Raw genomic sequence first — 10,449 nt, 5'->3', positions numbered from 1 at the left:
TGCACACAACACCACCGACCCTGCGAAGCTGTCCTTCTTTCCTAGAAAGAGGGCTGGGGAAAGGATTAACTGCAAACCAGAGGGTCAAGAGGGGCTTCTCCTGCCCTACTGCACAGATGTCTGGGGGTCTTTGCAGAAGCTCACAGTGGGTAACAGCTGCTCCTGCATCAGCCAGCCCTGGGTGCAGCTGCAGCAGCAGAGCTCAGGCCCTGGGGCACCAGGGTACTCTGTGCCACTGTCACAGCATCCTGCATGGGCTGGAGAGGCAGCCCAGGGCCTAGAGCACCTCCCATCTTCCCTTAAGTTCCAGGAGCCCAGTTGCTGCCTGTACCAGTGCTGTTCTGGTCCCATGCTCCAGCAAGGCTCCCTGCTCCCCTCCAGGTTTTTTTTTAAGGCAGAAGAGTCTCAGCTAGAGAAAAGGCAGGAGGTGAACAGCTCTGGAAAGCCGAAATATCAGCCTTTTGGTGTGGGTGGCTCACCAAGTAGAGGGAATGACCCAGGAAAAAAGGACACTGCAACAGCTCCAGGCAGGGAATCTCAGAGATGCCTGTGGTCCTGCAGAGCCCAGGAAAAAGTGCCCCTAATTTGAGGTGTGAAAGCCTGCAGGGTGCATGTCCCCCAAAAGCAGGTCTGAAGGTGGGGAGAGGCTCTCCCACGCTACCACTCTGCAGGTAGGGGGATGCCCCAGGGCTCCCAGCTCCCCCCAAGCCCATCACAGGCAGCTCCACAGCTTCTCCAGTCCCTGTCCCAAGAAGTTTGGCCTCACTCCTTTCCCCAAGCCCTGGCTTAGGCCAAAGCGTGCAGCATTAACCCCCCTTTGAGACCACGGCAGTGCCTGAGGACATGTGGCTGCCCAATAACAGAGAGACAGGAGCAGGAACAGTTGAGATTTAATAATTTCCATTCTCTGCAAATCCAGTGTACAGCAGAGACGAGCTGTGGTCCAGCTCCTGGCGCTCCTACTGCCCCTTGTCCATCATTAGAGCCAGGGACTGTGGGCAGGGCAGGACTGCTACCGGGATGGGCCCAGCCCGCTCCCCTCACTCCTCCTGTTCCATCGGATGTGTGCCTGAGGATGGACAATCCCAGGCAGCTTATCCCAGCGGGATGGGGGAGAGCCTGGACCTGCCCAGCTCTGGTCAGTGCAAAGCCAGTCAGCAGGCTGGTAGTGGCTGCCTGGGACAGGAAACAGGGGCTGATCCTGCCCCTTCAAAGGTCTGGTAGAGGCAAAGCTCCAACCCTGGCAGAGGCTGGAGGAGCTTCTGGCTGAGGCCAGCTTGTCCCCAAGTCACCCAGCCCACCTGGACCTGAGCCCATGGGCACAAGGCAAGTGGATAAATCATGCTGTGCAATCCTGCCAGGGGAAAAAACCCCAGGACAGTGTTCATCAAGGCATGGGGTGGGCTGGCAGGAGAGCCCCAGCATGTCCCCCGGGACAGCTCGAGAGGCCGTGGGATGGTAGAGGGACATGCGTGGGGCAGTGCCAGCTGGGGTGAACCCAGAGGCCACTGGAAGGTGTGAGTGGTTCAACAGCAACAAGGACACTTGTCTCCCAGGGCAAAGGGGGCTGGGGGAGCTGCAGCAGAACTGGGATGGGGAATGGTGACAGTGGTTCAGGCTGAAGGCACAGGAGCCCCGGGGCTGGGGCTGGGGTCAGTGGCTGAAGAGGTTTCCTGTGAGGAGACGCCTCTTGACCTCTTTCCAGAGCAGGTCCCGCTCGCGGTTTGCCCGCTGCATGAAGCCCCTGTTCTCCTGGGCCCGGCGGGACAGGTAAGGCAGCACCTCGTTCACCGGCCCGTAGGGCACGTACTTGTACACAGGGAAGCCAGCCTGGCCTGCAGGGAGAGAGGCTGCGGGTCAGGGAAGTGCTGAGAGAGCAAAAAAATGTGGAAAGATGAAAAAAGAAGGTAAAAACGGAGGAAGAAAGTGAAAAAATGTGAAAAGGGAAAAGGGAAATAGGAGGAAGATACATGAAAAGGGGAAAAAAGGGGGGAAGGGGGAAGAAGGGACAGGAAGGGGGAGGAAGGGACAGGAAGGGGGAGGAAAAAGGAGGAGAAGAAGGGGATAAAAGAGGGAAGAAAAAGGGGTGAGGAAAAAAGGGGTGAAGAAAAAAAAGGGGGTGAAGAAAAAAAAGGGGGAGTGGAAGAAAAAAAAGGGGGGCAAATAAAAAAAGAGGGGGGGAAAGAAAAAAAAGCCACCCGCCCTTCCCTGCCTGCTCTGCCATGCCCCTGAGGCTGTGCCGATGGAGTGGGTATGGATGTGCAGGAGGCTGTGGCTGGGCACTGGGAGGGGGATCCAGCAGTGGAGACTGGTCGGGGGAGCAGCCGTGCATCTCTCCCGGCTCAGCACCGGGAGCTTGGGAAAGGGCCAGAGGGAGCGGGCCGAGGTCACCAGGAGCCCTGGGAATGTCAGCAGCCGGGGCTGGGCCAGCTCAAGGAGCGTTCAACCAGAAACATCAAGTTAACACATTTTTCCAGCATGACCGGAGGAGGCTGCAGATGGGCGGCCAAGCCCTGCTTCAGAGAGAAATCCAGGACAGAGCAGCATCTGCGCTGGACAACTGCCCAGTTTGCCTCCTGCTGCTCTGTTGGCCTTGGGACTCTGTTCTGGACACTGGTGCGGGCAGGGGGATCAGTCCCTGACTTGGGCTGTTGAAACAGGGATCAGTCCTGTCAACCTGGACCCTTGTGTGTCCCTCTGTTCAGGCCCCTGGCAGTGCTGTTTCGCTGCCTGGGCTGCTGGCTGAGGACAAGGTCACACAAGAGGCTGGTGCCATCCTGTTAGCAGAGAGCTCAGGACTTGGTGTGCACCTCCCATGGAGCCAAGGGACACCCCCAGGCCAAGGAGGTACAGGAGAGGGTTTCTGTCTGCCAGGACCAGTCTCTGCCCCACCCTGGGGCACCCTGATCTCTGCTCAGACTCCAAAGTGGGAATGTCTCTGCCCAGCCACTACAGGCTCATGGAACTCCAGGAGAGAGATGTGACTCTTCACTTATATCCTCATCTACATCTTCCCCAAAACCCACACAGGGGTCACAGCACTCCCCATAGCAAGGCACTGTGCTCAGCCAGTCCTGCTCTATGACAGGCCTTCCTCCCTTCTCCCCTGCCCTCCCTCCCCTAGACCCCACAGCAGCTGTTCAGGGGTCCCGGTGGGGCTGGAGCACCTCTGCCAAGCCCCCCCCCCCCCCCCCTCCACTCCCATCACTCACCCAGGGGGAAGGTGATCTGGTCACACATGCCCAGCAGCTGCCCGAAGCACACCTTCTTGTCTGCGGGATGGATCCCCAGCTCCATCATCCTGCAAAACAAGCCTCAGCATAGGGAGAGAGCAGACACAGCAGAGCTCACCAGGGCAGTGTGCCCCACCAGAGGACTGGAGATCATCTCCAAATAGGGCAGCATGGCACTGACCATGTCCCAGATGGATGCTGGGATGTAGAGCTTGAATGATTTGTTTTTACAACAGCCTCTGGGTTGGGGATGGGACCAGTTCTGCAGCCACTGGGGCCACCATGCTGTACCCCAGCTCCAAGCCCCATCTAAAGCCCTGAGCACCAGGTGGGAGCCAGGATCCCCCCAGGTGAGCTCAGGGGGGACCTGACAAACCACAGCACATCTCCCTGCAGCTCTGCTGGGCCCCCACATTCCTCAAGCCCCTTGTCCCTGCCTCACCACGGTGCCTGCCCAGCACTCACCTGCGCAGGGTGAACTTCACTGTGTCCTCATTGTGAGATGCCACCATCACACTGGCTTTCTGGCTATGCTTGATCTCCTCCAGGACATAGTCCAGGCACCTGTAAGGCAAGATGGGCCTCTGGTGAGGCCTCTTCCCACTGGGGCAGCAGGGAGCAGTGTGCCTGGGGTTGTCCCCTACCTGTGGTACATCTCGTTGGTCTTCTCATAGTTTGGGTTGATGGGATCCTCATAGCCCATCTGAGCTGCCCTCTCCCTCTCCTGCTCCATGTAGGCACCACGCACCAGCTTGGTGCCAAAGTGCCAGCCCTCCCGGCGCGACAGCTCCACGTCCCCTGTCACGTTGTTGTAAGCCTCCTGTGACCAGGTGGAAGAGATGGCACTAGGTCATTGCTCCAGTGCCACCCCTGACTGTGCCTCAGCAGCTGTGCCATTGCACTGCCATGGCTTCGGGAGCTGAGGTCTCCATCCATCTGTACCAGCAGGCACTGGGAGATGCCTGCCTCACCTTCAGGTAGCACTGGTAGGTGTTGTAGATGATGGGCTGGCTCCTGTTGAAGCGGCGCTGCGTCTCCACGGTGAGGCGGCTGATGGCTGGCTGGAAGTAGCTCTGCTCCGCGTCCACCATCAGCCTCACACCCTTCTCCATGGCTCTCTGTGGGGTGAATGACCCACAGGTTGGGTTCATAGGGCTTCCTGCTCCATGTGTCCCCCTCTGTGGCTCCCTCAGCCCCGGGCCCCCTCACCTTAGCGAGGACATCCATGCGTTGCAGCATCCGCTTCATCTGCAGCTCTTCCTCCTTGCTGAAGCGTGACAGCAGAGGCTCCAGCTGCCCAGTCTGAAACAAGAACAGCTTTGTGGCACCCTGCCTGCACCCAGCTCTGCCCATGGGGGACACAAATGCCCCTGGAGGGAGCCCATCCCCAGGACTGCTGCCCCACCCCAGCCCCCCAACCCCCACCAGCCAGCACGGTGTGACAGGGTGCCCACCCATCCTGCCAGCCTCGTGGTTGTGCACTGTGGTCACAGCGTGGCTGAGCTCTGCCACCAGCACTGCAGCCACCAGCATTTACTAGGAAGAGCATGAGACCCTCACCCTGCTTCCACAAACACTCTGTGGCACCACTTTGGGGGTGGCAAAGGTGGGTACCCACCTTCCTATTGGGGATGAGCAGAGGCCTGGAGAGCTTGGTGTGGCTGTCGAACAGGCTGTTCCAGTCCAGCAGGTCCACAGTGCTGGGAGCAGAGAGCCAGGTCCTTGCTGGTGTCTTGCAAAGGCAGGGGGCTCTCTATCAGCTCCCAACCCCCACCAGCAAGAAGGATACATGACACGTGCCACCCTGACCTGTCTTGTCACCTCCACCCAAACTTCCCCTGTGCTCCATTGCTGTGCTGAGCCAGCGCTGGCTTTTGGAGACCTCCCACTGCTGCTGCCCCAGGGACAGGCACAAAGTCCCGCAGTGTCCCCACCCTGCAGCACCCCCAGCTCCCAGGCAGCTTACCCGCTCGTGCCCACGTTCTTGCCCGTGAACCACTGCTGGCTCTCTGCCTTGCTCACAATGCCGAGGTTGGCCAGTGCCTCCTGCCACCGAAAGGAGCGTCAGGGGCTACAGGGGTCTGTCTGCTTGAGGTGTCACAGCTCAGGGCTGCTCTGGCACCTCTGTGTCCATGGCCACCTCCAGCAGTGTGTCCCTGCAGCACAGCCTCCTCCCACAGGCATCACCTGCCTCACCTGCAGCTTCTCCACCTCCAGCTTTGTGTCCAGGACTGCCCACCCGGCCTGGCCCTGCTCTGCGGCCATTTGGTGGAAGAACCTCCGCCACTTCACCAGCACCTCTGAGAACCGCACCTGTGGGGACAGAGCTCCAGGTGAGACACCCAGGTTGGAGCCTCCTGTCCTGCCAGGGCTTTGCAAGATCACTCACACCCAGCCCAAGGCAGATGGTGACCCCAGAGAAGGGCACCTTGGCCAAGCCAAGCAATACAGACCTCACACACCCCCCTTCATGTTGGGACCTTTAAACTTCTAAGCTCTTGATGTCTCCCCAAAAGTTGAGGCAGGGTCTCCAGGGGTCTTGGGCTCACAGAGGACAGGCTGTTGGTGCCCACTCCTCTCTGCCATTACTAGAGATGCCACCTGGCACCTGACCCAGCAGAAGCATCATCTGTGGCCCTGGCTCTGCCCTACCACACCCAGTCACAGCTCTGGCACTCACCAGGAACTGGGGTCTGGCCAGCGCTGTCAGCTTGATGGCAGAGAAGCCGTCCTCTGAGCTGCCACCTGGATGGAGCCACAAGGACAGAGTCAGCCTAACAGTCAGCCCTTGGGCAGGAGGGATACAGTGGTGGTGGGACTGAGGGATCCTGGCAGTCCCCAGCACAGTGGGGCTGTCCAGGACACATGGAGCACTCACTTGAAGCATCAATGCAGTGGAGAAAAGTCTCCATGTGCTGGTCACACTTGGCCTCATCAGCGTAGAAATAGGTGTGGGCACCGGTGACTCCACCACGGTGATCCCCAAATCCCTGATGGGCTCGGTATTGCTTCTCCCTTTGTTCTGCTCCTGGGGTGGAAGAGGATGGAGATGGGCCATGCCCCACCAAGCTCCTATGGCCTCCCCAGGAGCTTTCAGTGTGGGTGAAGGGGAGAGAGGCTCCAGCTTGGACCTCAGAAGAGCCCCCAGCGCTGACAAGGGCTCTGCTTGCTCTGTGCCTGAGCAGAGGCTGAGTCTTTGCTGAGGGGCAGGACTGGGCCAGGAACCACATTGTTCTTCATTCAGCTCATTTTTTGAGGCTGTGGTACCTGGGTCCTTCCCCCACAACACCAGGCCTGCAGTGCCTGGACCTCCAGGCTATCTCCTGTCACTCACCTCCCATCTCCTTCTCGGCTGCAGAGGTGCGGGAGCTAAGAAGAGAAACAGGGAAGATAAGGGCCAGGTCAGCAACCCCCTGCAACCCTACACTGATGGACAGGGAAGCTCTGAGGCTCCTGTGCCGCCATCCTGGTGCTGGACCCTGCTGTTCCCTTGCCATCCCATTGCTGATGGGATCCAACTGGCAGGTCAGATGGCTAAATCCACCTGTGGAAGGGTACAGGGCTTCACCATCCATCCAGAGAAGACTTGGGAGCCCTGAGGCAGCACAGTGAGGATGGCCTGTCCCAGGGTTCAGAGCTGCCGTCCAACAGACCACCCCATGGCAAGGACAAGGTCAGTCCTGTGGGGCTGGCATGCTCCATCTCCAACCTGCTCACGGTCCTTGCTGGGGTGACACCAAGCCTCAGCCCACTGCCTCCTCATCTTCATAGCACCAGCAGCCAGACCATGAAGCACGGAGCTTCTCCAGACCCCGAGCACACCAAGCCGAGGGTGCCCTACTACTCCATGCTCCTCTGTGCCTTGGCTTCAGCAAACAACTCATAAACAACGTCTCATTTTCAACTCCAGCTGACCTCGGATGTCATTTTAAGCCCAAACTCTCTGCTATGGAGATAACAGGGCTCTGACAGCCTGGGGGATGCTGGCCAAGTCACGAGATCCTTTCTGAGCTTGAGTAGCTAAGCCTTCTTGCTGGCGCCCTAAACCCAGCCACAGACCCAGGGTCTCACCTGGAACAGGGCCAGCCCCTGGAGAGCAGCTCTGGGTGGCAGCAGAGCCATCTCCTCCAGGAGGTCTCTGCCTTGGCATCACTGTCCCCAAAGTGGCTGTGCCCAATGGGGAAGAAGCACAGTGCGAGGGAAGCAGCAAAGCCACCCATCTGGAGCCAGCAGGCCTGGACAAGAGAGCAGAGAGGCACATGGCATGGTCCCAGGACATGTTCTCCCACATGGAAACCCTGTGACAGGGATTAGGGGCTGCTGGAAGCATAAACAACCAGAAACAAGCCGTTCCCTCTGGCCCCCTGGAGCCAGGAACAGCCCCACATTGCTCAAAGTGCCACAGAGCCCGGGGTGAGCCAGGGCAGGAGCAGCTGGAGCTCATGGGAAGCAGCAGGCACCATGTCTAGCAGGCTCTGCTCCCTGATTTTACTCGCCTGAGGACAGGGAAAGCAGCTTTCTGTCCATGAATACAGAGGGTGGAGGAAAGGAAGGAGATCATACACTCAGAAACGGTATTTGTCAGCAAAGCCCTTGCTAGGTGGAAGCTCCTTTTGAAGCAGGCGGTGTGGCATAGGGGACAGCTTCAGCTGAACACTGCTGTGATGTGAGGACACACAGAGACATGGGTCCTGCAGACAGGGGACAGCTCTGAGCCCAAGGCACACCTTGGGCACAAGATCTGAGGCGCTGGGGACAAGTGGCTGGAGTGAAAGCACACAGTTCAATTAGCAAAAGGCACCCTTGGAGTTAGAGTGTTTTATATTCCTGAAGACAAACACACCCTTGCCAGCATTTTTTTTGACTGCACCAGGCGTTCCTTCACCCTCTAGGGGGGGGTATTCAAAGCAGTGCCACGGTGCTCACTTTGTTCTTCTGCATCAAGCAAAATAAAGGAAGCTCCTTCCAGCTGAAGAAATAACTTAGTCCTGGATATCAGCTGCTCACTTTGCAATATTATTCTTGGCCAGCAAAGCCATTCCCTCACCCACCAAGTGCCACTGAACCAGGCTTATACCTGACCATCCCTTCTGCAAACCCACAGCAAGTCTCTTAGAGAAGGTCCCATCTCCAGGCGCTGTCCAGATGCTCCTGGCAGGCTGTATCCAGAAAGGAACAACCTCGAGGCTGAGCTCAGGGCCTGGGAGCTCACACTCGCCTAAAGCAGGTTGTGATGATTTGCTGGATGGCTGGGAAGGGTAATCTGGCTGACATAGCAGATGGGGATTTCAGGAAGTTTTGGATCAGGCTGTGAAAACCAGCTCAGGAGGAGCACAAAGGTGCCACTACCACAAATAATCCCTTTGGCCCTGGAGGTTACCTGGAGGATGCCAGCAGCACAGCATGTTTGCTTTGCTCAGCAGCAAATGGGTCTGGCAAAGGGGATGAGGGACCAGGGACAAGCTGTCCTTGAATTACCACATCCACAGAAAAGACTCATGGTTACATGAAGTTCATTTTGGAGCTATGGGTGCTTAAAATCCCAAAGGTAGGAATAAAGCAAAGCTCTTGGCAGAATAGACCTTCAACGTGCTCCATGCAGGAGTTGTCAGCACACACCAGCCCAGGACCACCACAGGACTGCCTTGGAGAGCTTCAAGCTAAATAGAAGCTGCCCCATGATCCTAGGGACATGCTGACAGAGCACTGGGCAGGGGGGGCAGCAGCACTGGGAGCAGGAGGAGAAGGGGAGGTGGCAGCTCTGAGAGCAGGATTGGCCAGGCTGGACAGTGATCCCACACTGGGGCAGGTGTCAGATATTCACACAAGGAATTTCTAGAGGAAGCCAAGTCCACACTCTGCATGGCAGAGCCTGAAAAGCATCTGACAATGCTTATGGCAGGATTGTCCCTCCCCTGTGTCAGCACAACCCCAACCCACCTGCAGTCTTGGGATGCCTGTGGGCCAGCAATGGCCCCAAGGCTGCCAGGAGGCTACAACCACCTCCACTATGGGGGGGCTCTCTGTTTCACCCCACGGGTACAAGAAGCCCCTGCCCAGTGCTGCCTCTCCACCCCCCACCCAGGGCTGAACCCACCCCGAAGCCCCCAGCCCTCTGCTGCCTGCAGGACACTTATTTTCCAGCTGTGTCACCATGACCTGGCAGCAGCCTTCAGCACGTGGCTGAGGCCTCCTGGGACAAGCTGGCAGAGTCCTGGATGCCAGCCTGAGCAGGGCAGGCAGGGGCCTGCGGCAGGCAGGATGTGCCAGTTCTTGCCCACATTGCATTGTTGTTCCCAGCCGGAAAGGCTGTGGAAAAGGTGCCACAGCCTGTTGCTGGGGTGGAAAGGGCATTTCCTTGCCATTATCTCTGGCTTGCTCCAGAACAACAGGAGATGGCACCAAGAGGCCACAACACCCACTGACTGCTGTGGTTTGTACCTCTGCTTCCTGGCAGCACAATCCCAAAGCATTCACCAAAGGGAAGGGGACAGCTCCAGAGTCCAGCAGCCATGAACCCAGGACTGCCCACCCCTCTCAACCACGTGCAGCCCAACTGAGCACCAGCCCTGGCAGAAGCACTGAGAATTTGGGATTTTGCCCCAAACAGAGCCAAGGAGGACACAGAGTGATGGCTGGCAAGGGACAGGTTTCAACATAACCCTTCCAGTGCCACTCTGGGCTTTGTCCCTGTTCATAGAATTATAGAACAGCCTGAGGTGGAAGGGACCCATGAGGACATCAAGTCCCACTCCTAGCCCTGCAAAGGACAACAATCCACCCTGTGCTCGATGGTCCAAACACTCCTTGAGCTCTGGCAGCCTTGGGACCGTGATCTTTCCCTGGAGATCCTGTTCAGTGCCCAACCATCCTCTGGGTGAAGACCCTTTTCCTGATATCCAGGCAAATCCCACTGGGGCTTGGACAGGGATGCATTGGGAACTCTCTTGGAAGTGAATGGCCCACACAGCACAGGCAGAACTCACCTAGCAACTCACAATCGCAAATCTGCAGCAGGGGGGGAGCAGCACAGCCCAGCCAGCTCACAAACCACTGCAGGCACCCATCAGCAGGAGGGATACAGGTGCAGGCAGAACCTGTCTGAAAGTCTTCTACGGTCACCCACAGGAAAGCCCTTGGCCCAGCAGAGCCAGGCATGGAGGGCAGCAGTGCCAGCCTGGCAGCACCGGTGCTGCCGGCTCAGCCCCACGGGAAT

At 58.1% G+C, this 10,449-nt stretch overlaps 1 protein-coding gene across 2 annotated transcripts; it reads right to left on the bottom strand.

Annotated features, from left to right (window-relative positions):
- Positions 1-873: 873 nt before the first annotated feature.
- On the bottom strand, positions 874-8,096 carry LOC103623824 (proline dehydrogenase 1, mitochondrial). Of its 2 annotated transcripts, XM_017746540.1 has the most exons (13): positions 7,305-8,096; positions 6,568-6,602; positions 6,112-6,261; positions 5,914-5,978; positions 5,430-5,546; positions 5,200-5,279; positions 4,852-4,933; positions 4,443-4,535; positions 4,205-4,351; positions 3,878-4,053; positions 3,699-3,797; positions 3,213-3,301; positions 874-1,835 (listed from the first exon to the last, which is right to left on the bottom strand). In XM_017746540.1, the coding sequence occupies exons 1-13, from the start codon at positions 7,451-7,453 to the stop codon at positions 1,654-1,656; spliced, it is 1,464 nt and encodes a 487-aa protein (XP_017602029.1). In that variant the 5' UTR covers positions 7,454-8,096; the 3' UTR covers positions 874-1,653. The 2 variants fall into 2 exon arrangements, with proteins under 2 accessions (XP_017602029.1, XP_017602028.1); XM_017746539.1 differs by having other exon boundaries at positions 6,568-7,394.
- Between the last annotated feature and the right edge of the window lie 2,353 nt (positions 8,097-10,449).

The sequence above is a fragment of the Corvus brachyrhynchos genome, unplaced genomic scaffold (genome assembly GCF_000691975.1).
Source record: "Corvus brachyrhynchos isolate BGI_N302 unplaced genomic scaffold, ASM69197v1 scaffold19, whole genome shotgun sequence".
NCBI classification, from domain to species: domain Eukaryota; kingdom Metazoa; phylum Chordata; class Aves; order Passeriformes; family Corvidae; genus Corvus; species Corvus brachyrhynchos.
This window is presented reverse-complemented; position numbering and strand designations above follow the sequence as displayed.